This window comes from Haliotis cracherodii, unplaced genomic scaffold (assembly GCF_022045235.1).
Source record: "Haliotis cracherodii isolate W230 unplaced genomic scaffold, xgHalCrac1.p SCAF_6, whole genome shotgun sequence".
Lineage (NCBI taxonomy): Eukaryota > Metazoa > Mollusca > Gastropoda > Lepetellida > Haliotidae > Haliotis > Haliotis cracherodii.
In genome coordinates, this window is record NW_027266319.1 from 62,313,606 (window position 1) to 62,339,757 (window position 26,152).

General features: G+C 42.5%; 2 protein-coding genes across 2 annotated transcripts in view; both read left to right on the plus strand.

The window, feature by feature from the left end:
* LOC139446718 (guanine nucleotide-binding protein G(i) subunit alpha) overlaps positions 1-4,760 on the plus strand; it is a 79,002-nt gene extending 74,242 nt beyond the window's left edge. Inside the window, exon 9 of the mRNA XM_071228011.1 lies at positions 162-4,760. The gene's annotated coding sequence lies outside the window, so the exon portion shown is untranslated. The remainder of the gene's footprint in view (positions 1-161) is intronic.
* A 7,400-nt stretch (positions 4,761-12,160) lies between these two features.
* Positions 12,161-25,394, plus strand: LOC139444899 (protein SSUH2 homolog). Its single transcript, XM_071225904.1, has 9 exons — positions 12,161-12,251; positions 13,220-13,289; positions 14,558-14,690; positions 16,959-17,147; positions 19,220-19,398; positions 20,371-20,463; positions 22,091-22,193; positions 23,733-23,837; positions 25,248-25,394. The coding sequence occupies exons 1-9, from the start codon at positions 12,161-12,163 to the stop codon at positions 25,392-25,394; spliced, it is 1,110 nt and encodes a 369-aa protein (XP_071082005.1).
* The last annotated feature ends 758 nt before the right edge of the window (positions 25,395-26,152 follow it).

Genomic DNA, 26,152 nt, shown 5'->3' on the forward strand with positions numbered 1-26,152 from the left:
TGGGTAAAAAAAAAATGGAATACCCTCTGAAACTTGTGGATACCCAATCAAAATTAAAACCCTGGGTTAAATACCCAAATTACCAAACGCTTATCTCTAGCTCTGCACTACATAATATTTATGTGACAAAACATGTGACAATTATTCTTTTTTTTCTTCAGACTCTCGTGTTTGTGCGTCACTTGTGTGAGCTGTTGTCAACTTGGTGTTGAAATCTACGCGTGCGTTCATGTGTGACCGATGCCTCTCGCTGCCACCAGGGGTCACTGTGTTAGTGGATTGTGACGCTCGTTAACTCTGTCATCGTTTGTCTGCATGAACACTGTCACGTCTGCGCCAACTTGGGAAACACATCATGTTGGAAGACACTACAGAACAAGCTCGTGGGAACTTGTCCGAACAATTCAACATCTTGTACAAATATCGTCATTTTGTTTGACTGCCGAACTGTATGGACTTCATGAACACAACTGTCACTGGTTTGTGTTGAGGTGTGACCATAGTACACGATAACAGTTTGGTAAAATCATGGCACACAGATCTGTCCTCACGGCAACATATTTAACTTTAATTTTCCTTCACCTTGAATACTGTGCATGAACATTGGTATATATGGCCCGAATTAGCTGATCCGTACTCTCCTGATACAACACTTACTATACTGTTGTCATTCACACTATGGAACATCCTCCTCGAAGCTATCACCTACATGTACATCTTTGAGGTTTCTTCGGGGATAACTTTGTTTTCTATTTGATATTTTAATTTTGTGTGAATGTTTTCCGACTTTGTGAAAGTTTGTTTTACTGGTAGGGATGGTTTTTATTGTGCGTTTCGATCTTTGGTATTATCAGTTCAAGAAATTAATCTTTGAATGAAATAGCCGAGAATGATTATTTAAGAGGTAACAGGTTTATTCGTCGTTGTTCTATAAAAAAAATATCTCTTGTTTCTGGAGACATTTTGTGACATATTTTGGCAGTGAAGATTTTGTATTAAAAAGCTTGTAAATGATTGTTTTGGGATTGACAGGTCTGATGTTCGTACTCTGATCTGTTGCATGGTTTTATAAGGAAATAGTGCAATCTCTGAACTATGTAGACTCACCAGTATGTACAGTATGTCTTAGTCAAAACTGGTGAGATATTCAGCCTCTTCCTGTCACTGTGTGTAAACATGTGGGTCTACCGAGGGGGGGGGGGGCATTAGTGTTTTCGATAAAGAAACTAAGTTTCCATATGAACCAGAATGTTTGATGCAAACAATTTGTAACATTAATGCCCAACATGTTCTGTCAGTAAATATTGGATTCACCATGATGGCCCACCTGTGAGACCCCCATGTTGTCACGGCAACAATTCTGTGCAATGACTTTGATGTGTACAATGTAAGCTATATTGTGTAAGCTTGTGGCTCTGTGTATAGCATCTCCGTGTTGCTTAACAGGTGAATGTTTAGATTCAGGAGATGGTGAGGAACATGAAACACGAAGCAAGAAGTTAGCACATTTAGTCCAATTCATGAATATTTATTGAATGTTCATTGAATGGTAATTCCACAGCATTGAAGATTGACGAGTCAGTATTTTTTTGGTATGTTTGGTTTAGACATTTGACAGAAGAATCTGACTTACCTATGACCAGGTGGATCCAGAAGGGGGGCCACAAACAGACACACACACACTCACAATTTTTAGACACCTGACGTGTCACCTGCACTCTCAGCCAAAAAACTTCGCAATGCCACTTTTTCAAAATCCTGGATCCGCCTCTATGACCTCTAACTAAACCAAGGAGATTGTGGTTTTGAGGAGATAATTATGTGTAATATTTTGAAGCGATAATGGTAAGAAAGGACTATTTGTATTATTAAACAAATCCTGCATGAAGTAGGCAAGTGTTTCCTCACTGGTAAGTACTGATCAAATGTTTAAGAAATAGTTTTCATTGGTCTGGTTTGATGCAAACACTCCTGAGCACTAAAGCACTGGTGTGGTCATTGCCACTCAGACCTTCTCTTCTGGGAATGTAAATCTAATAAACAACTTATCGAACACTAATTTTCTCAAGTTAGATTTTGTATGTGTTTGGACAGATCCTGTTGATAGGATAATTTCACTTCGATGAAATAAGCAATTAACTGTTCATGTAAATCCTATATTTTCTATTTCATCCTGTGTTGGGAGTTCGAAGGAGAAGAACACAGTTCCCTTCAAAATGCTCATATTCCTTTTGGGAGTTTTCTGTGTGCAAAATGTTCATTCCATGGAATCAGCACCTTTCAGAAATCAAAATAAGATCCCATCAGTCCATACCCTCCTGACAGCATCTCTGAAAGATCAAAAAAATGTTAGAAACAGGACAAGAGATTTGTTTTGAGTTCTGTCAGAATGAAATTTTGCAGATGATTTGAACTTCATTTGTGCATGTGTTTCAACGTGTTTACAAAGATCTGATTGTATGGTCTGCAGCAGCGTTACTCAGAGTTCATTTGGTTTCCTCTCATTAATACAAATCTTGCATATTTGTTTGTGAAGTCATTCCACAATGAAATATTTGGTATGGGCAGGACCAACAGGCACAGCATATTCCAAGGTGTGTTCCGTCAGCTTGTCTAAATATGATCACCATTCACAGGGATTTTGGTTTTTCGACTGGTAGTACCTAGTTTTTTAACTGTTATGTAACTGGCTCCAGATCGGGTTTTTTGGACCAAGGATGATGCAAGTTGTTCGATCTAGTTCCAAAGTTACATAATATGGAACTAGGTCGAGCTAAGGCTTGGGAACAGGTTTTGGAAATAGGTCAAACTAAAAGTATGGAACTTGACGTGAGTTCAGACATTGGAGCTAGGTATATGGCAGAAAGTTTGGTACTAAGTCAAATTAAAACTTTGGATCAAGATCAAGAGTTAAATTGTGGTAGTAAGTCTGACATGATTGAAGCCCACATTTAACAGCTTTGAGCTTGGTCCAGGGTTAAAATTATTGATTTACAGCACTGTTCATAAATATCTCCCACTTTATGACTGTTTGCGGACTGTTGCGGTGTTATTGTGGTGATTCTTCAGCCGTATAACAGTGGTACTGCAGGAAAGGGGTAGAATGTTGTGAGCAGTAGTGTAGGTCCAGATTGGATGTATTGGAACTAGGTTCAGAGCTAAAGAACTAGGTCAAGGTCAAGTGATGCACCAAGGCTATTCAAGGGGTACTGGGCTTCACACTTCCAAAAAGGGGCCAGAGTAAGAGTTTGGGTGTTTGCCAATATTATCAACAAATATACATTGAGTAGGAGTTGCATTTGATATTGTATTTACTTTTGAGAATGTAGGATTGACGAAATCGTTATACTGCAAATAGAATGTCCAATGCAACACAATCCATGTTTCTAGGGCTCATCACAATACAGGCGGCTGTATCCCTATGACCTCTGACCTCTGACCTTGGTGCGTCATGCATGTTGGAATTGGTATCCAATAATTTATCCCTTTGATTAGAAATCGTATTCAGAAAGCTGGTCAGGCACCTCTGTCAAAGCTTTAGCGTCCAAAGACAAGAAACATGATGAATTGTTACCCCCTGTAAATGTGTGTGAAGTTTTATTGATACAAATTGCTTGCTATGAAGTTAATGTTTTATTAAAAGATATGGTATAGCTGCAACCTCTCTCCTGGCTTCAACAATCAGCATGTCGTATTGTCAAGTTCTCGTCAACCGGATTCTAGATTCCGTCATGCATTCATCTGTTATTGCCTGTTTTTATTATTCAAAGGGTATGTAATAACAAATGGATAATTGCATGTTTGAAATATCATGTAATCAATTAACTTGTATTGATAAAACTTCCAACTTTTCAAAATACTGTAAGCAAATAGGCATTCATCTAAGCCACATCATCCCCCTTTCCGAAACAACATTGATATAAAAATCATGAGATCATTGTCTCATTTACTATTTTGTAGTGGTCATATTCTGATGATTCCTTTCATTCTGTGTCACTGCATGGTTATTCAAGTTGCTCTTCCAAGTGTACAGTTTGTAATATGTAGGAAGATGTATTCATGAGAAAGATATGTATTCTTTTTGATTCTTTACAAGAAAAGTTTTCTACCATACTGCTGGGCTGAATTGATCGGGGTTTGCCATGCCGATCATACGCAAGCTGTGTGAACAATCTGCCTGTATAGGATCAGCATATATCAAATGTCCAGAATCTCCAATGCGGACGCTGTTCGAAAGTGAAATTATTTTTGATTTTCAGGAACTTTTTTGCCCCCTTATTGCCAAATGTTCCGCCGATATTGTATTTTCACTGTTTGTTATAGGTATTATTACTGGATAGTCTTAATGAATCACCAGGAATGATAAATGTCCTCATTCAGGGCTGGTATGGTTATCAGGATGACCTTGACTCAGGATATTTATCATTTCACGATTTTGTAGTCAATAAGGTATGCATGATTCTAAGAATTGTGGACTACAAGGTTCATTTAGATTTAAACCAAATGCTGTATACATGTTTCTGTGGCTGTTGACCTTCAGATTCATTTTGCATGGCTGCCAGATCTCCTACTTACGTTTCTACACTTTTTAGATATTTTGTAAACATTTATGCTCTCCTGCTTTTCTGACTTTCTCCTCCTGTTCTATTTATTTCCGTCTTTGCAGTCAGTGTCTGTAATTTTACCACATTTTGTTGTTTGTATGGTATATGTAACCCGTGATGTATTGCTTGTTGATAGAGAATAAATTTTAGATATAATTCTTGTCTCTCTTCTGTTAAATGTTCAGGTTGTTTAGCACAGTGGTTAGTGCTCAAACAGCTCAGACCAAGGCCAGGGTTTTATTCTGCATATGTTGATATTGGTGTGAAATGGCCTCCAGGCAGTAGCAGGGATAGACACAGCCTCTAATCCATTAATCGGGGCGGTCGGTTAGCCTTGTTAAAGCATTCCCCTGTCACGCTGAAGACCCAGGTTCGATTCCCGAAATGGGTAAAATGTGTGAAGCCCATTTCTGGTGTCCCCCACTGTGATATTGCTGGAATATTGCTAAAAGCGGCGTAAAACCAAACTCACTCACTCACTCTAATCCATTAATCACCTTGTGAAAATCAAGGAACTAGTCTGTGTTCTCCCAAGGCGATGCGATTCGCTGTGCAGAGTTGCGTTCCTTGGGCACGCCAGACACCTATGATTGGGGGTTGGAATCTCGGTTCACCCCGATTATGTTTCTAGGTTTGTCAGCACCATACCCGTGTGCTCGTGGGTTTCACCGAAGTGGTAAACGTCTGAGACCTTCATCACTTCGGGCTTTCCTCCCACATTAAGCTGACACGTCGTGATATAACTGTTAAAAGTGGGGTTAAACCCAACTCTCTCACTCACTCACACTCCCATCATCTATGGTTCCTGGTGAGATCGTGCAAGGGATGGCATAGCTCCATATGTGGTGTTATAGCTAAAACGCCACTGAGAGAAAATGGCACTGATCTGATTTGGAGGCGCAACTAAACATACTGAAACTGTATTTAAGAGGCCTAACAGGATGTTGTCAGATCAGTTATTCACAATGGCCTTTTGATGTGTTGCATGCCAGAAGAATGTCAGACAAACTTGAAGATGACAATATTGGTGGACAAATACAAGACTATTCACTAACTGTGGGATACAAAACAATGACAATATTTGTGGACAAATACAAGACTATTCACTAACTGTGGGAGCCAAAACAATGACAATATTTGTGTGTTTGTTAGTTAACACCGCACTCAGCAATACTCAGCTATATGACGGTCGTCTGTACATAATCGAGTCTGGACCAGACATCACGAGGCAACTGGGATACGATGACATTGATCAACCAAGTCCGCGAGCCTGGGCACCCGATCTGGTTAGTCGCCTCTAAAAACAAGCATAGTCGCCTGTTACGGCAAGCATAGTCGCCTGTTACGGCAAGCATAGTCGCCTGTTACGGCAAGCAAGCTGAAGACCTACTCTACCACAGATCTTCACTGGTCATGATGACAATGTGCATAATGCATATATACTGATGTAATTGATGACCAGGGATTCCTGAGAGTAAATGGTCGGTTAAGACATGCTGAATGTCTTTCTTTGGAGCAAGATTCCCAGTTATACTGCCACGACATAATTGAGTAACCAAACTCATTGTTAAGCACTACCATGAAGCAGGAAATCATGTCATGGGAACAAACCAAACATTATCAGCCAAATGTCCAAATTCAGGATCATCTCTGGCGGAGAAGAAATCAGAAAATGGGCATTTTTGGCACGAGCGAAAAAGTGGAACAGACCAGGTCGAGATTTGCAAGAAAAAGGGAAGACACTGGAAGCTTGGAACAATCATAAAGACTTACCCTGGAGCTGACGGTCACGTTCGGGTCGTTGATGTAAGCGTTGGTGGGACTGTACTAACCAGATCTGTAAAGAACACCAGCCCACTGGAATGGAACGACTCAGAAGAAGACTCGAAAGACCGAAGATCGGGTTTCAAAGATAAAGCATTCAAGGATCAAGTTTGTGCAAAGAACTGTGAAAAGAACAGTGAAAAGTACTGTATTTGATAGACTTTAGTCCATCAGGGCGGAAGGACAGAAGGACTGTGTGCAAAAATGCAACAGTAAAACAGTGCGCCAAAACGCACCCAAACGATGTAAATGTTGTGTTTCACGTGCAAGAGGCACTTAACATGTTACGTGACTGTGGTTTTGAGTTTATACTATTCGATACATTAAAAGTTTGAACTTGTTTCAATAGTTTATTGTTTTGATTTTTCGGGGTTATCATCACTCCAAAAATATTAAACGCAAAAGCTCGTCGTACGTTTAAACAGAACAAACGCCAATCATGGCGAAGCTATGTTTCGAAGATAAATTCCAGAACACCTATGTCTAAGGTTTGGAATATGGTGCAAAGGATTAAAGATAAAGGTTCTAAGTCTAGTGTTCACCGTCTTAGGATGTGACACCTTTATTAACTGCTAAATCTGATATAGGAAACATTGGGATAAACCTTGGCTTAACATTCATCCTCATCAAATTATAGAGGCGATCGGGTAGCCTAGTGGTTAAAGCGTTCGCTCGTCACGCCGAAGACCCGGGTTTGATTTCCGGCATAGGTACAATGTGTGAAGCCCATTTCTGGTGTCCCTTGGGCACGCCTGAAACCTATGATTGTGGGTTCGAATCCCGGTTCGCCCCGATTATGTTTCTAGGTTTGTCAGCACCATACTCGTGCTCGTTGGTTTCACCGAAGTGGTAAACGTCTGAGACCTACATCACTTCGGGCCTTCCTCCCACATTAAGCTGACACGTCGTGATATAACTGGAATACTGTTAAAAGCGGTGTTAAACCCAACTCACTCACTCATTCAATGATTGGGCAGAGCGGAAGGTTTTTAGCTTTCTAAATCTGAAACAAATTGCATTCATTTCCGTCGAAAATATAAACCTCATAGGGACCCAGAATTACATCTGGCTGGAACTCCAATTAAAGTTGTAAAAGAAGTTAAATTTTTTAGGATTAATTTTTATCACCCTCTTACTTTCTTACCACATAATAAATATCTGAAAGCTTAATATCTGAAGGCACCAGATTTACTTAAAGTAGTTTCTAATTCCATGTGCGGAGGGGACCAGTCAACCCTCCTTCACTTATATAGATCACTTGTCCAGTCTAAACTCGATCATAGCTCCATCATCTATGGTGGAGCTTGGAAAAGTAGCCTTTAAGTACTCGATCCAATACATCATCAATGTCTCAGGCTTTGTCTGGCATCTCTCCCATTGACAGTCTGTACGTTGACGCCGATGAGCCATCACTTAAACAACGCCGTATTACATTATCTATACAGTATATCACAAAGTTACATTCCAGTGAGTCCAATCCTGCATACAATTGTGTGTTTAATCCCCTGAAAGCTTGTACAGTAAAAAGTCATCTCTTTTTTCGCCTCTTGGAATAAGAATTAAACCTTTTATCTCTGCTGCTAACATTGAACTTGACACTATATCTCATTTCCGGTTGCTGTCTTCTCCTCCTTGGCAATTAGTAAAGCCACAAGTAGACCTGTCATTGACCAAACTAAAGAAATCAGAAACAAATCGATTAAAGTGCCAACAAGAATATAATCAGTTAAGAAATACACACGATACTTATAAATCAATATTTACAGATGGATCCAAGGATGATGTCGTTGGATCCAAAACTCTATCAACCAGATTACCAGGTAACTCTTCCATTTTTACAGCCCAATCAAAGGCCATTTTAACAGCTCTAGAATTTATCAAGCAGTCTAATCACCAGCAATTCATTATTCTTCAGGCTATTAAAAATAATTCGTGTCAGCATCCAGTTTTACTCGACGTCAATGAATTACATAATAACCTTGCTACAGGCCAACACGACAAACTCTCTTGTAGGTTATCCAGCCATGTTTGAATCGTTGGTAACACAATGGCCGATGCTGCAGCTAAAGCAGCACTCAACAAATCTTTGACACCACTTCTAATTCCATACAGCGATTATCACCTGTGATCAGATGTTAAATCCGTGATCTAATGCAAAAGAAGTGGGACACCCAAGTAGGTATCAATACATTACATCAAATTAAACCAACCATCGGTTACACCTACTTGGGTTGTCAGTCCAGATTTGAAGAGGTCATTGTACGGCGATGTCGTATTGGCCACAGCAGATACACTCATGAATATTTTAGGGGGCGGTCGGGTAGCCTAGTGGTTAGAGTGGTTCGCTCGTCACGCCGAAGACCCGGGTTCGCTTCCCGATATGGGTACAATGTGTGAAGCCCATTTCTGGTGTCCCCCGCCGTGATATTGCTAGAATATTGCTGAAAGCGGCGTAAAACCATACTCACTCACTCATGAATATTTAGTGACAGGTGAGGATCCTCTATTTTGCATCCCTTGTGATGAGAGAATCACGGTCGAGCATGTCCTGCTTGACTGTGTTGATTTTGCCATCCCAAGGGATAAATATTTCACATCATCAACTGTCATTAATTCCCATTTAATTATATATTTTTTTTAAAGACATAGAATTATTAAATAAATTTTGAAACATATGTTTTGTAATTGATAAATGATCTTTTTAGACTTGGTAGAAGGAAATTAGTGAACTTGGATTGTTAGTGGGTGTACCCTTGATGGGGGTTGAAGTAGTAGAAAATGATTGTAACCCCAGAGCGGGTATGTAAGATCACGTCACTCGAAGTAATTTTTCTCTGCCACATTTTTAATCGTAGAATATGTTTTAATTTAACTTTGGCTAAATGTGACAATAATTGCCAACACCTGAAGGGATAATGTAAATCCGGCTGGGGTCCATGCAGGTAGCAAAGGTACTGTAAAAGTTCTAAAGGCCCTAGCATGGTGATCTACCTTCAGCTGGTGGGGATCTATAGCCCATTTTTATTTTGTATTGTTACGTATAGCGACATCTTTTTAAGTTTGTATGTTAGTTTGAAATATTAATCTGTTATGTTCTAGTTATTTTACTGTGCATCAATATAATCTAAATATATGTATTCTTAATGTATAACTTCTCGTCACGATATGGCTTAAATATTGCCGATGTGACGTTAAGAATTAACTCACAGAGTCACACACACACTCCCAGTCGTCGAAGGCGCCGCAATTCGTTGTGCAGAGTTACGTCCCTTGGACACACCAGAAACCCCGGTTGGGTCGATTATGTTTCCAGGTTTGCGATACCCGTGCTCGTGGGTTTCACCTAAGTGGTAAACGTCGGATACCTGCATCACTTCGGGACATCCTCCCACACCAAGCGGGCCACAAAAATCGACCGCCTCCGTGGTCTAGATGTAGAGCGTCCGCCCGGAGAGCGGAAGGATGGGACTTATTGTTACCCTGTCTGGCGCTCGGCATTAAGGGGCTAAAACAAGGACTGGTCGGCTCGGAGTCAGTATACTGTGTCTGAGTGGGCCACACAAACACACACACGTATATGCACGTCGCTAGATAAGTGCAATAATCTTGGACGCGACGTTAACCCCATTTCACCTCACCTGACCACAAAAATCAAACATGGTCAAGTTATCACAGGGTGTAATTTCTGTACAAGCTTGTGTGAGTGTGAAGTGTTTTTCAGTTAGCAGCACATGTCATCAAGCGTTCAGATGGCGGGTTTCTCTATAGTGTAGGGCTCTGACTATTGTAAGTATCTGGGTGATCCTGGAGTCTCAGATTCCATTACCCACACTGACGCCCTGGAAACCCCTTCTTGGTCTTCATTCTCTATATGGCTGAAATAATGCCGATGCGACGTTAACTCTTAACTCACTCACTCACTCTTGGTCTTCACTGCTGTGTTTTGTTTGTTGTTTAACGCCGCACTCAGCAATATTCCAGCCAAATGACTGCGTTCTGTAAATAATCGAGTCTAGACCAGACAATCAAGTGATTGACATCGCAAGCGTCGATCCACGCAAGTGGGATACGATGACATGCATCAACCAAGTCAGCGAGTCTCACCAACCGATCCCGTTAGTCGCCTCTTACGACAAGCAAAGAGGGCTTTTACGGCAAGCATGGGTTGCTGAAGATCTATTCTACCCCAGATCTTTACGAGTTCATAATACATGTATGTGAATAGGGTCCAAATAGCCCATGCAACTGAGGAACGAGGGGTCAAAGGTAATTGTAGGTAAATAGATTGTAGGGTGTTAGATGTGCCCCAAATGGTCAAGGAGAAACATTATATTGTACAGCAACATACGTCGAAACTGACATCCGTGAAAAGGTACGCCGAAATATACACATATGTATGTTCTATATCTGATCAACTACCCTATTCGACGTAATAAGCGCCCCGCTCTAATAAGCGCCCATGGCGATATTTTCTAATATATTGGCTAGTGAAAATCCCAATTAGCACCCCTTCCGATTGATCAATGTACACATGACTTATTTATTCGTGTATAATACGTATGTTATATGCATTCTTAATTATGGGAAATTAAATTCTGGAAAAAATATATCTGTCGTATATAAACATTTCAGGCTGTCAGCATAAACTACGAAATTTACCATCTTTCAACTCTGTTGTTTTTCACCAAAATAATATTCTAATAAGAGCCCCCTATTTCGAGTAATATTGTGATATAGCATTCATTCACTGATACACCTGACTTCGTTAGCGGAATATGCCGAGCAGACCCGAGTAGACCCGAGCAGACCCGAGTGTGCATCACTTTTGCTTGTGTTTGGCGTCACAGTAGGAATGACGTCACAGTTCCTTGCTTAGTAACTGTGCCGGACACCTCATAACAATACAATCTCGACGTTGTGACGGCCGCACAAAATGTGAGTAGCGTAGAGAGGTCCTACTAGAAAGTGTCTTTCACAAAAATACCGAACTTAGTACTTAATCGTTTACCCAAATTCATCGCCTGCTTATCAGCAATACTTTAGTAGTATTCGTATCAAATTGTGTGTGTGTTTGCATGGTTTGGGGGTGGGTGTAGTCAAAAAACGTTATATAATCTAAAAGAAGAAGCAGCTAGAATCTACAGGCCTTCCTGTCTTCCTGAATATGCTTCATGGGCATAATCTCTTGTAGACTAATAACGAAATATCATATACAACTAACTGGGCTAAACTAAATTCTATAAGGTAACTAACAGACCCGTGAAGATTCCGGGGTAGAATAGGTCTTCAGCAACCCATGCTTGCCGTAAAAGGTGACTATGCTTGTCGTAAAAGGCGACTAACGGGATCGGGTGGTCAGGCTCGCTGACTTGGTTGATGCATGCCATCGATCCCAATTGCGTGGATCGATGCTCATGGTATCAATCACTGGATTGTCTGGTCCAGACTCGATTATTTACAGACCGCCGTCATATAGCTGGAATATTGATGAGTGCGGCGTTAAACAACAAACCAACCAACCAAACCAGGGTAACTAACTCTCAAGCCTCTTAATTTACCGTGAACATCCAGGGTAGAATAGGTTAGAGATGTTTTATGCCTGAGTTTACGTATGTCAAATTAAACTATCTATCGCTCAGCTTCCGTGAGTACACGTGAGGAATGTTTTGGACACCTTCACCGGTGCCTGTTTTTCACTCTGATTGTTCAGCGTGTACGATCTGTGAACGGAGATGGCATCACCTGCAGTTCAAACACATCGCAAGAAACGCCACCCCATTGTCCCCAAGATCCAAGGCTATAGTCATGAGGAATTTGACAAACGTAGGTGGTGTTACAATTTCATGTGATTCAATATTTCTAAATCCCAGTGTGCGGTAAAGTTGTAGATGAAGGTCTGTTCTTTTTGGGTAGGGGTGAAAACTGGACTTTTATAGTCAGTTGACGCCCTTGCCTCGGGAAGATGGCATTTTTCAGAATACAATCCCCAATTTTGGTAAGGAATGTTCAAGAGTTCCTTCTTAAGTAACCTCTTCTACCCGTGAAGATCCGGGGTAGAATAGGGCTTCAGCAACCCATGCTTGATGTAAAAGGCGACTATGCTTGTCGTAATAGGCGACTAACGGGATCGGGTGATCAGGCTCGCTGACATGATTGATGCATGTCATCGTATCCCAATTGCGTGGATCGATGCTCATGCTGTCAATCACTGGATTGTCTGGTCCAGACTCGATTATCTTTTAGACCGCCGTCATATAGCTGGAATATTGCTGAGTGCAACGTTAAACAACAAACAAAAAGTAACCGTTTCAGACGTCAGTTTTAACCGTCTGCCTAAAATTACAGAGCGTTTGGGGCTTACCATGCACACAACGGCTTGAATTAAACGCTTTCGAAGGCAAATGTAATTTTTAGTTACGGAAAAAATACGTTTTATTTTAAATTTACACCAACGGATGTCACTGATGAGGATGTCGCACGCCGTAATGAAACTTCTGAATAATGAAATAATGCCGTAATGAAAGTTGACCGAAACTTCATTATCCGAGTAAATTTTCGATGTTGATGTCCAATTTTCAATGTTTATGAATTGCTTTGATATTCAGTTTCCAGGTTCAATAACATTTAATCATAATTAATCAGCCGTTAAGTCAGTGATAACTATCTGTTATATCAAACCAAATGGTTCTTTTGTTTCTGAAAGCATGACTACTCTTAAAGGTTATTCAATAGTTAACCTTATGTTGAATAACAGGGCTCTATTTAATTAACCTTCCTTCCATTTTACACAGCAATTGTTGAGAAACATCCACCCTGTGAGATCCCGACAGCAAGTCATTTCCCGGGACTGTCGATAAAAGGGTAGGTTCCAAATCATGTGTAAACCCGTGAAGATTCCGGGGTAGAATAGGTCTTCAGCAACCCATACTTGCCGTAAAAGGAGACTATGCCTGTCGTAAAAGGCGACAAACGGGATCGGGTGGTCAGGCTTGCTGACTTGGTTGATGCATGTCATCGATCCCAACTGCATGGATCGATGATCATGATATCAGGCACTGGATTGTCTGGTCCAGACTCGATTATTTACAGACCGCCGTCATATAGCTGGAATATTGCTGAGTGCGGCGTTAAACAACAACCCACACCACAACCGATCCACCGTCAAACCTGCAATGAAGTCCCAGGTTGACGTTGGTTGACGTTCATGTCGACGTCGCCAGACACGACCACGCCTATGAAGGAAGTGCAACGTCAATCGGGACTCATTTGAAAACATGACACGTGACCAACGACGAATACAGCTTCGACGTTGTGTACACCATTGACGTCTGTTGACAATATGATGATTTGCAAGGGGCGGCTATAGACTATTTCTAATCGTGTGACCAGTACTCCAGTACTCCAGTAGCCTGATAAAAGTTTTCAGCGTTTTGATTCGCCGTTGAGCTCGATTTCGTAGAGCCAGATTTGGGATCACTCGATCCTGTACTGTTGTTGTTGACCTGGGACGACCTGAATGGGATCGAACGCCAACAGTTTGGGTTTGTTGGTACCTGTTCCAATGTCTGCTGGGGGGCACGGGTTGCCCAGTCATTTAAGGCACCGCGATTTGCTGTGCAGAGTTGCGGCCCTTGGGCACGCCAGAAACCTATGATTGTGGATTCGAATCCCGGTTCGCCCCGATTGTGTTTCTAGGTTTGTCAGCACCATACCCGTGCTCGTCGGTTTCACCGAAGTGGTAAACGTCTGAGACCTACATCACTTCGGGCTTTCCTCCCACATTAAGCTGACACGCCGTGATATAACAGGAATACTGTTAAAACCGGCGTTTAACCTAACTCACTCACTCACTCCATTGTCTGCTAATCACAGACTGTGAAACATTGAATGTAGTGGCAACTTCATGCTGACTTCTGCCAGTTCCAAGCAAGCCAATAGCCCGTAGAAGCTCCGCAGACACCTCCTCGCTAGCTCACACACACAATTAATGACATCAAGTAAATCACAACTGTATGATAAGAACATTTGAATCAATAACGTTAACAGAATAAATGGTCCACAATGATGACTAGACCTTCCATGATTGACGCCCTACGCACCAGATCTTTTGATATTTCCTCTTTTCTCAGTCTCCCCAGCTTGTTTACTGAGACGGACTGTCGTAACGCCATCATGAGCTACGCCATGAGGACCTGCTGCGTCGGCACCGACCCCGCCAGAGAGATGGACATAACGGCACTCTATCCTAAACATGTACACTACGTAAGCATAGTCCAATACTACGTGAAGCCGTTCTTAGATTTTGTAACTATTTTTTTTCAAATGAATTTTCATATATTTTGTATTCACCTAAAAGAGGTATCTCGAATGAAATTTCAGAGATCTCGAATTTGATTTAAGATAATGACTGTAATTGTGTTTATCTGAATTTCTTAAGTACGCTTCTATGATGGGCATTCTCACACTCTGCAGATAAAGGCAGACAACTTACTACACGGTCATTGAAAAGGCAGTGTTAAGTACAAAGTTGTTTTCATGTGAAAAGACTACGAAAAGTAATAAGTTTGTAATATAACACCAATGTCGGTACTGTAATATCATTGTTGAAAAGGTAATTTTAGAACGGTTCGAACTCGAGATATATACTTGCATGCACATATATGAACATTCACATGTATAAAAGCTAGTCGTGAGAGGGGTTTCCCTTCGAAACCTGACATTCGTCACCACTCGTTTTTTCTTCCGTGTATAAAATACCCACAACTCTATAATGGCACAGCCTTAATTATGTGCATTCGGAAAGGTTCGTTTAAGTTTATTTTCCTTAAAAAGAAATCTGAAATACTGGTCTGAATGCTTTGCCCACTCGTATCGAGAATTTAGAAGCTTATCGACCCTGATTGGCTTATTGAAAGTTCATCTGCCACGTCCCCGTTTCGAGGCGTTGTCAGGTCTTTGCGCGGAGGAAAAGATCTCATAGGAGTAAAAGATCTGACATTAATGAGATTGGCCTTGGATCACACATTGTCTCCGACCGTAGGAGCGAACTTGGACGTTCGGCGTAACAACTCACCCATCCACCCACTTACGAGAACGGGTGGTCAGGTTCGCTGACTTGGTTGATGTCATCGTATCTCAATTGCGTGGATCGATGCTCATGATATTAATCACTGGATTGTCTGGTCCAGACTCGATTATTTACAGACCGCCTTCATACAGCTGGAATATTGCTGAGTGCGGCCTTAAACAACAAACAAACAAACATTAACTGGAAGAGAGCCATCCATTACATGTAAAACGCACGGTCGTGTAGCCTAGTGGTTAAAGCGTTCGCTCGTCACGCCGAAGACCCGGGTTCGATTCCTCACATGGGTACAACATGTGAAGCCTCTTTCTGGTGTCCCCCGCCGTGATATTGCAGGAATATTACTAAAAGCGGCGTAAAACCAAATTAAACCATACCCACTCACTTTTATAACCGAATACTTGATGCCAAAAGCAGATTGTACCTGTTACGTGTAGGGTATCATATGTAATTGGTAGGTATGAACTTCTCACGCAGTGTTTTATACCAATCTCATTAAAATCAGATCTTAGTTCTCGCTACAGCTAAACAAAGATCTGAGGACATCCCATTACGGGTCACGTCAGACCGACCTTGCGCGAACTTTGACCGACGAATGGAATGACCAATCAGAAGGCAGCTTTCTCGTGCTTTACGGCACTAATTTCAAATTGGCGACTACGCTTCGAAACATATTTTGACAAATTCTCGATTACAAATTTGAAACCTGAACAAAAGAACATTCTGGAATGGCTAATAGATGGTCTGGATTGTATGGATTCAGTCGTTAAACCCGTAACTATCGTTCGGAGTTAAAGTTTTCGAGGTTGCGTGACTAGAAATCCCATTCCGACGGTCACTTTCATAATCTGGTAAGCGATGCTCTGATTGCATGGCCGGATGAAAGGTTGTTCTTACGTGACCCCTAATGGGATGTCCACAGATCTTTGTTTAGCGGTAGCGAGAACTAAAGTCTGATTTTAATAAGATTGTGTTTTATACCAGACACAACCATCAAGAAAGGGTTCTCATCTTGGACGTAACCTTGATTACAAAGAGTGCACAGCCTTTTATATCTAGGGATATTGAAAAACCTCCAGTTTCTATTATGAGATCAATTCCGTTTCAATAACCAATATAATATCCTCACATTTCACGTGTTTCGAAACAATTGCTATGGGTGGATTATTCGAAAATGTCGCTCGTCACGCCGAAGACCCAGGTTCGATTCCCGACATGGGTACAATGTGTGAAGCCCATTTCTGGTGTCCCTCGCCGTGATATTGCTGGAATATTGCTTAAAGCGGCGTAAAACCATAATCACTCACTCACTCCAGATACGTTACGTCAAATCCTGGGCTTTAGTTGAACTCAGTTAGTGATGTTACATGTTACATGTTACATGAACAGTTACCAGATAACCATTGGTCGGGTATATGATTCAGAGATTGCATGATTCGTTCCAGTACGATCTCATAACTTTCGGCGAGACTAGGTCGACATGCCTGCGGTTTGTGCCACACCGGGAGAAACGGCCCTTGGACGGGGCGAACGAGGGAGTGCCCCCCTCCCCGTGGGAGATTCCATGTAGCCCCACCTATATGAACACAAGGCACGAGCTGAGGAGTCCGGTGCCACATACAACTAGAGTGCAGGTGAGCTATTGGAAAATTAACATGGCCTTGACTTGACCTCCGTTCTCCAACATCGCGTCTACATTGTCCACAAGGTTATTACTGACACACTGCTAAATTCATCTAAAACTTTGTTTCAAGACCTAAATAACAATACAATTGTTGTATTACAATATATATCTTGATCATCGATCAGATCGTCTTGACTGGGCGCCGACATTTTGTTTGAAGTAAAAGAGAGGTGGAATCTGATTGGTCAATAGGAGGGGCATAGAATGGACATAACACGTAATAGCCACTGGTGGCGCTGCGATCGAGCCCATTTCGGCAAGGGTGGAAAGTGGACTTTTAGAGTCAGTTAACTCCCTTGATCGGAACGATGAGAGGAAATACTTTGCAAACCCTCTAATGTAATCAGTGATATACTTCCTATTCCATAGTACGGAGGCGCATCATCTTTCCGAAATCACTTGTATCTTGTACTGTATGTTCCCGTGGTATTTCAGTTTAAACATTGACTTGCCTTTGCATGTGTTTGTGACGGGTGCCACCTGTGGAGCAGGGAACGCGCTGTCACCTTTTCGCGTACAATTTGCATCATTACTATGTGATTGTGATACGTAAACACATGCTTGTGAAAGAGTCGAATCGTACAATGGCCTGTGCCTTCAGCTGATATTTCTTATGATTATGGAGATGTTTTTTTGTCGCTTTTATTTACTGATTCTCTTAAACTAGTGTCATTTAGTAAAGAAGTAAGCACATGCGAATATGTTTCTGTTTATACGATGCATGCATTGACTAGAGTGTTCATATGTATATGGGGGCACGGGTGGCCCAGTCGTCTAAAGCGTCCCTTGGACACGCCAGAAACCTATGATTGTGGGTTCGAATCCCGGTTCGCTCCGATTATGTTTCTAGGTTTGTCGGCACCATACACGTGATCGTGGGTTTCACCGAAGTGGTAAACGTCTGAGACCTGCATCACTTCGGGCTTTCCTCCATTAAGCTGACACGGCGTGATGTAACTGGAATACTGTTAAAAGCAGCGTTAAACCCAACTCACTCACTCATATGTATATCATACAGACACGCGAATGAGCAAGTCTAAGATGAGTCCAAAAGGGTATGAAATGGTTATGTGTAGAATATATATCCCCTAAATAGCTGAATTTACATTCAGAAAAACGAGGACACGCATTTCTTTCACATTCTCACCTTGGTCGTCTTTTTTCATAGATCTTGGTCGTCTGATAACAGAGACCGCCTCCGTGGTCTAGTGGTAGAGCGTCCGCCCGGAGAGCGGAAGGTTCAGGGTTCGATCCCCGGCCGCGTCATACCAAAAGATGTTAAAAGATGGAACTTGTTGTTACCCTGTCTGGCGCTCGGCAATAAGGGGCTAAAACAAGGACTGATCGGCTCGGAGTCGGTATACTGTGTCTGAGTGGGGTATTCATGTTGAACTGCGGCATGGTATCTCAGTGAGCTAGCACTATAAATCGGTATCAGTCCGGACTAGTACAAGCAGGCACACACACACACACACGTGCATGCACGTCGCTATATCAGTGCAATAATCTTGGACGCGACGTTAAACCCCATTTCACCTCACCTCACCTGATAACAGACTTTTGATGTGCAAGCGGTTTTCAGTATTCGTCACTTCGAATATGGCGGCCGTTTGTGTACGTCAACTAACTGCAGTTTCGTCTGCGGACTCGATGTCTGTTGTAGCTATTTGGTCTTTGGTGTGCACATTCGACATGCACATACATCTATCCTTTGGGACAAATAGATTTTTCAAAAGGTGCTGAAGTTATGGTTCCTCCAAGGATGAGTGAGTGAGTGTGTTTTACGCAGCTTTTAGCAATACTCCAGCAATATCACGGTGGGGACACCAGAAATGGGCTTCACACATTGTACCCATGTCGGGAATCAAACCCGGGTCTTCGGCGTGACTAGCGAACGCTTTAACCACTAGGCTACCCGACCGCCCCATCCACGGATGAGAATTTATAAACGTTTCCTGTGATGGGGGTGTTTCCGCGATTGGGTGAGGTCTCCCACGGACTGACGCTGCTGTCTCTGTGTAGGCGTGTGACGTGTGCGCTGCCCGGGGGTCCGTGCCGTGCTCCGTGTGTGAGGGGTCGGGATACAGACGCTGCAAGAGCTGCGGGGGCCTCGGGGTGACGCTGGAGGAAGTAGTGTATGGCGAAGAGGAGGAAGTGGCCGAAGTGGCGTGTGAGTCATGCGGACGGAAGTGTATACTTAGGTAGGTGGGTGTGATTTATTAGTCATAGCAAGAAAGATATTAATTATCTTTTAGATAATTAGGCTGCATGGCTAACTTCATTAAGTCCGTTGATTTCATTCTGAAATACACGACAGCCTCCGTGGTCTAGTGGTAGAGCGTCCGTCCAGTGTGCTAGCGGCATGATACCTCAGTGTGCTAGCTCTATAAATCGGCATCAGTCCGAACTAGTACAAGCAGCCACACACACACATACACGTGCATGCGCATTAATCTTGGACGCGACGTTAAACCCAATTTCACCTCACCTCACCTCGGAAATACACAAGCCATTTCGTAATAGACGAATCATAGCCTCAATTCTACCATGAATGTTATACACCATGTTCCGTATTCGGTCACATCACCCCCTCGTGGATAGCAAGAATGAATACAATAAATTCCCGAAATATTCACTTTGTTATTACTGATGTTGATTCAAACACGATTTCGTCTCATGCGCTGCACTTCGCTGAACAGTGAATCTAGCGGTGGGTTAGCCTAGTGGTTAAAGCGTTCGCTGGCCACGCAGAAGGGTCGGGTTCGAATCTTCATATGGGAACTATCCGATAAGCCCATTTATCCTACCCATGTACATGTCAATCACACCATTTGTCCCAGACCCGTGAAGATTCCGGGGTAGAATAGGTCTTCAACAAACCCATGCTTGCCGTAAAAGATGACTATGCTTGTCGTAAAAGGCGATTAACGGGATCGGGTGGTCAGGCTCGCTGACTTGGTTGATGCGTGTCATCGATCCCAATTGCGTGGATCGATGCTCATGATATCAACCACTGGATGTCTGGTCCAGACTCGATTATTTACAGACCGCTGTCATATAGCTGGAATATTGCTGAGTGCGGCGTTAATCAACAAACCAACTAACCAACCATTTGTCCCAACCTTCATATGCGCAGTTAACGTGCGTAAAAGTTAGCCCGTTCACTGTTGCAGATGCAAGTCATGTTACGGGAGCGGTCAAGAAACTTGCCGTACCTGCAAGGGCCATAGAGCGGTCAGAACATTCGTGGAACTAAGGGTCAATTAGTAAGTTGTACGACTGAGCGACTGAGCTTCTGTACATATCCTGGCGACTATGCTTGTCGTAATAGTGATCGGGTGGTCGGGCTGGCTGACTCGGTTAATGCATGTCATCGATCCCAATTGTGTGGATCGATGCTCATGATGTCAATCAGTGGATTGTCCGGTCCAGACTTGATTATTTACAGACCGGCGTCATACGGCTGGCATATGGCTGAGTGCGGCGTTAAACAACAAACACTGCCGAGGTCAAACATTATGACTTCACTTCACACCGGAAGTAGTTTCCGTCGGTGTCAATGACAAATAACATGTTCAACAGTAAGTGTCAAAGAGGAGCTTTTCAATGGAAATGTCAACTTTAGTAGGTGACGAGGTGAGTTTAACATGTTATTTGTCATCCAGCAGGAATGGTAGTATTTCCGGTATATAGTGTCATTTCTCACTGTGACAGTGCCATATCTATTTCATCAGGGGAATATAAAATCTCATCACTGAATACATGATAGACAATCAACATTAATTTCTCTCCAATATGATTTAAAGGTTATAATCTTTGTATAAAGATGTTACAAAGGTCATTGTATGTAAAGGTTACAAAAGTCCATGTATAAATGATACAAAAGGTTTATGTGTAAAGATGTTACAAAAGGTCATTGTATAAAGATGTTACAAAAGGTCTATGTGTAAAGATGTTACAAAAGGTCATTGTATAAAGATGTTACAAAAGGTCTTTGTGTTAATATGTTATAAAAGGCCCATGTATAAAGATGTTATAAAAGATCATTGTATAAATATGTTACAAAAGGTCTATGTATAAAGATGTTACAAAAGGCCTATGTATAAAGATGTTACAATAGGTCATTGTATAAGGATGTTACAAAGGGTCATTGTGTAAAGAGGTTACAAAAGGTCCATGTATAAAGCTGTTAAATAAGGTCATTGTATAAAGATGTTACAAAAGTACATTGTATCAGGATGTTACAAAAGGACATTGTATAAAGAGGTTACATAAGGTCATTGTATAAAGATGTTAGAAAGGCTTCTTTTTTCATTTTATAAACGATTCATCTGTTTCAAAGCTGACAAGGTCAAGCAAGGTCATTGCCATGTGAAACTAGAAACTAGTTCAGTGTAACTTATCAACGTGGCAGTTTTTAGTTTTGTCGACGAGATACTGACAATTAACGATTACTTTTGGCAATGCATTATGGACAGTTATAGCACTATAAATCGGCCTAATTAAGTCTAGTGGTCTTACTAGACTAGTAAAAGCAGCCACATACTCACGCGTGCATGCACGTCGCTATTGACCTTTTTCACACTTCGCTACTTCCGGTTTGAAAGCGAGGTTTGGAGAGCAGAAGGTGAAGGCTGGATAGCACATGAAACATGGCACGCAATCGGGACAAATTGTGACAATTCAACCATCCCGATACAAGCCTCGTTTTCGGTCTAAGATGGCGAAAGTGTGAAAAAGGTCAATATGAGTGTAATAATCATGGACGCGACGTTTAACCCCATTTCGCCTCTGCCACGTCCGCAGATGCGGGACTGGGAAGATTTCTGTCGGGAGCTCCTGACAGGGTCATTTAGATATTTACAGAATGACAAGGTGTGTGTTTCATTGCAGTCGGTGCGAGCGTGACTCCTTCATGGACAACCCGTCCCCTGTCCCTGAAGATGACATATTTATCTGTGAGGGCTCTGAGATATTCATCCAGGAAGACTTCCCCGTAAGCGGTAGTATCGTCAAGCTCCTCGCAGCGATAGTCGTTCGCGGAGCACTCCATGTTGGCCATTACTCACGGCTCCCAACATCTACGCATGGAGTTGAACTCCAACCGCCTGACGGTTATATTTACAAACAAATTATGACTGTTGACAACTGTCTCTCTTCCCAATTCCCAATTATGATAAATACACTGGACCCATCGAAACCGGGCCTTCACGTGACAATCACCATATACCCATCTTCCCGAAGCAAGGGAGTTAACTGACTATGAAAATCCAGTTTCCACCCTTGCCGAACTAGGCTGGAATTTCCAGGCTCGCTCGTTGCGCCACCATTGGTTATTACGAGTTATGTCTCTTCTATGCCACCTCTCATATCACTTGCATTTGCTTCAAACAAAATGGCGCGCCAAGTCAAGACTACAATGTGCATCAAATCACGTGAGCACCTTGATTAAAAACATGAAACGATTTGCAACATAGATGTCGACGCCCGGTTGACGGTACCCGTCCTTTGCTAATCCTGCAGTCGACCGAAATCTGCACTTTGAAATCCATGTCGTCGATTTCGTTACTCAGTTTTGATTTGACCATGCATAGACGCGTTAGTCCAGCCAAACTATAACTCAGGAATTCCAGCCTTGTTCGGCAAGGGTGGAAACTGGACTTTTAGAGTCAGTAAACTCCCTTGCTTCGAGAAGATGCTATCCTCTGGGCTACCTCACGTGCAGGGAGTGACCGACAGTTCAATGTTGACTATCTGTGTATATTCTCAAGACAAAAGCAGATTGAACATTGTTGGTTGGTTGGTTTTCTTGTTGTTTAACACCGCACTCAGCAATATTCCAGCCATATGACGGCGGTCTGTAAATAATTGAGTCTGAGACAGTCCAGTGATTGACATCAGGAGCATCGATCCACGCAAGTGGGATACGATGACATGCATCAACCCAGTAAGCGAGCCTGACCACCCGCGATCCCGTTAGTCGCCTCTTAGGACAGGCATGGGTTCCTGAAGATCTATCAAACTATATTAGCTACAATAATGTTAGGAGTTAAAAAAATCGGAGACAACATATTTGCTTAGGTATGGGGAATGTCAGTTGAAGTCGGTACCGTAAATAACCACAGCTGACCTGGAGTCAATATGCGTTTCTCTCTTTTGAGGGGCGGTCGGGTAGCCTAGTGGATAAAGCGTTTGCTCGCCACGCCGAAGACCCGGGTTCGAATCCCGCGACATGGGTACACTGTGTGAACCCATTTCTGGTGTCCCCCGCCGTGATATTGCTGGAATATTGCTAAAAGCGGCGTAAAACCATACTCACTCACTTCTCTCTTATGACATGTGACCGCTTCTCGGGAAATGACTATGGCTGGAGTCTTTATATACTACTCAAAAGAAGTTAAGGATCATCGATTCTTTCATATTACTATTGTTAATCTGCCCTGAAATGAGAAATTACCTGCAGTAATATGAAATAATCGGTTGATCCTTAACTTCTTTTGAGTAGTATATTATATAATAATTTTATTTGTTGCAGGTCGCCCCCATCACGACATACTCCGTGGACGCCATGAACAAGGCGTCCATTTCTCTTGTTACCAAACATAATGACGCCTATCCTGGAGGGAAAATACTTAAACAGGTGGGCATCCATATCAAAATATCAATCACTTGTTTGGTCCAGACCCGACGGGGGCGGTCGGGTAGCCTAGTGGTTAAAGCGTTCGCTCGTTACGCCGAAGACCCGGGTTTGATTCCGGACATGGGTACATTGTGTGCAGCTCATTTCTGGTGTCCCCCGCCGTGATATTGCTGGAATATTGCTAAAAGCGGCTTAAAAGCTCACTCACTCACTCACCCCAGACCCGACTATTTACAGTGCGGCGTTAGCCAACTAACATACACACCCCAAGTCCAGTGTATGTCTGGTGGTGCCTTGTGCGAAACAACCAATGCACTGGCTTTGTGTAATCAGATTTTTTTACTCGGAATCGGAAAGTCGACAGCAGCCGAGCAGGTGAGGTGTGTAAATTAATTAAAGAATGACCAAAGACCTACGGGGAATTATTTATTATCTGTCCCGAGTTAATGATATTTGTTTGTTTTGCTTGTTGTTCACGCCGCACAAAGCAATATTCCAGCTATATGACGGCGGTCTGAAAATAATCGAATCTGGACCAGACAATCCAGTGCTTGACATCATGAGCATCGATACACGCAATTGGCCCGGGTGAGTGAATGGTGTTCATTCCGAACCTTCTGCTGTGCCCTCTTAGAGAATCTCACCCTCGTGTCTTTTGATATCAAATATATCAACACGAGTTGATAAATGTGGGAAAACTCCGAGGCTCGCCGTGGATTTTTTCCACTTTTGTCAATCGAGTGTTGATATATTTGATATCAAAAGACACGAGGGTGAGATTCTCTATGGGGGTGGGGGGGTGGGGGTAAATTTGGTCTTTCCCGTACATTCTCACAATTTTCACGTCGATTATCTGTACCTTTTCTCCCAAAACCGATTGTCATATCTCCCCCACTATTTTGGAAGCGATCGTTTGGCCATTGCGTTGCCGACCGCCTCCGTGGTCTATTGGTAGAGCGTCCGCCCGGAGAGCGAAAGGTCCGGGGTTCGATCCCCGACCGCGTCATACCAAAAGACGTTAAAAGAGGGTACTTGTTGTTACCCTGTCTGGCGCTCGGCATTAAGGGGCTAAAACAAGGACTGGTCGGCTCGGAGTCAGTATACTGTGTCTGAGTGGGTTATCCATGTTAAACTGCGGCATGGTATCTCAGTGAGCTAGCACTATTAATCGGCATCAGTCCAAACTAGTACAAGCAGCCACACACACACATACACGTGCATGCACGTCGCTATATAAGTGCAATAATCTTGGACGCGACGTAAACCCCATTTCACCTCACCTCACACAACATTGACCAACTCATCAGTGTTTAGACGAATATAGTACTGTTTGTGTGATCTAGTCGTAACTTGCAGACCACCAGTCTATTTTCTAGTTGAACAAAGTCGAATATGCTTTCGTGTTTTCAGGTTCAGAGCATGTGGGTGATACCGGTGACGGAAGTTCATTACACGTGGCGGGAGTTCTCCCACCGGCTGTGGGTGTACGGAAACTCGCGCAACGTGTACGCCCCCGACTACCCACAGCAATGCTGTATGGGGTGCAAGCTGATGTAATTGGGCCGGGTGGGGCGTTGGGGAAGGTAGAGAAGCTGGACATTCAGCCATTAATATCAGATGCGTGTTTGCGTTCTGTTGGAGATTCTTTATCAGCCGATGCGTCGTAGAATATCCTCCATTTCAGTAAGTGTGTGCTCTTTAACGCTCGAAAAGGTGCACACTTGCTGAAATGGAGGATATTCTGCGACGCATCGGTCGATAAAGAATCTCCAGCAGAACGCATACACGCATCTGATATAAATATTTTCGAGCGGGTTAGTATGGGTCTTCAGCAACCAATGCTTGCCGTAAATGGCGACTATGCTTGTAAGAGGCGATGAAAGGGATCGGGTGGTAAGGCTCGCTGACTTGGTTGATGCATGTCATTGTATCCCAATTACCAAGATCGATGCTCATGAAGTCAATCACTGGATTCTCCGGTCCAGATTCGATTATTTACAGACCGCCGTCATATAGCTGGAATATTGCTGAGTGCGGCGTTAAACAACAAACAAGACAAAGATTTTCGAGCGTTTGGCCTGCCAGCCCTTATTTTTTTAATAAGATATTTATTTATTTATTTAAGTGTACACTTTATATAAATAAACATCTTTACCGAATTGTAGACATAGTAGTGCGTTTGTTATAATGTTGATAGATGAGCTTCAACGATCCTTGCTACTTTCCTGTGCCTGTACTTACACTCTGTTAATGAAAGTTGTGTTTTAATAAAAATAAATAGTTTCATTCCTTTTGAATAAACCTATAGCAGAACT

Excerpts from the sequence above, each read along its gene's own strand:
- LOC139444899 (XM_071225904.1), top strand. The coding sequence starts at position 12,161 with ATGGCATCACCTGCAGTTCAAACACATCGCAAGAAACGCCACCCCATT. Across the intron at positions 12,252-13,219 it reads TCATGAGGAATTTGACAAAC|CAATTGTTGAGAAACATCCA; the intron begins GTAGGTGGTGTT and ends CATTTTACACAG. Across the intron at positions 14,691-16,958 it reads ATCCTAAACATGTACACTAC|TACGATCTCATAACTTTCGG; the intron begins GTAAGCATAGTC and ends GATTCGTTCCAG.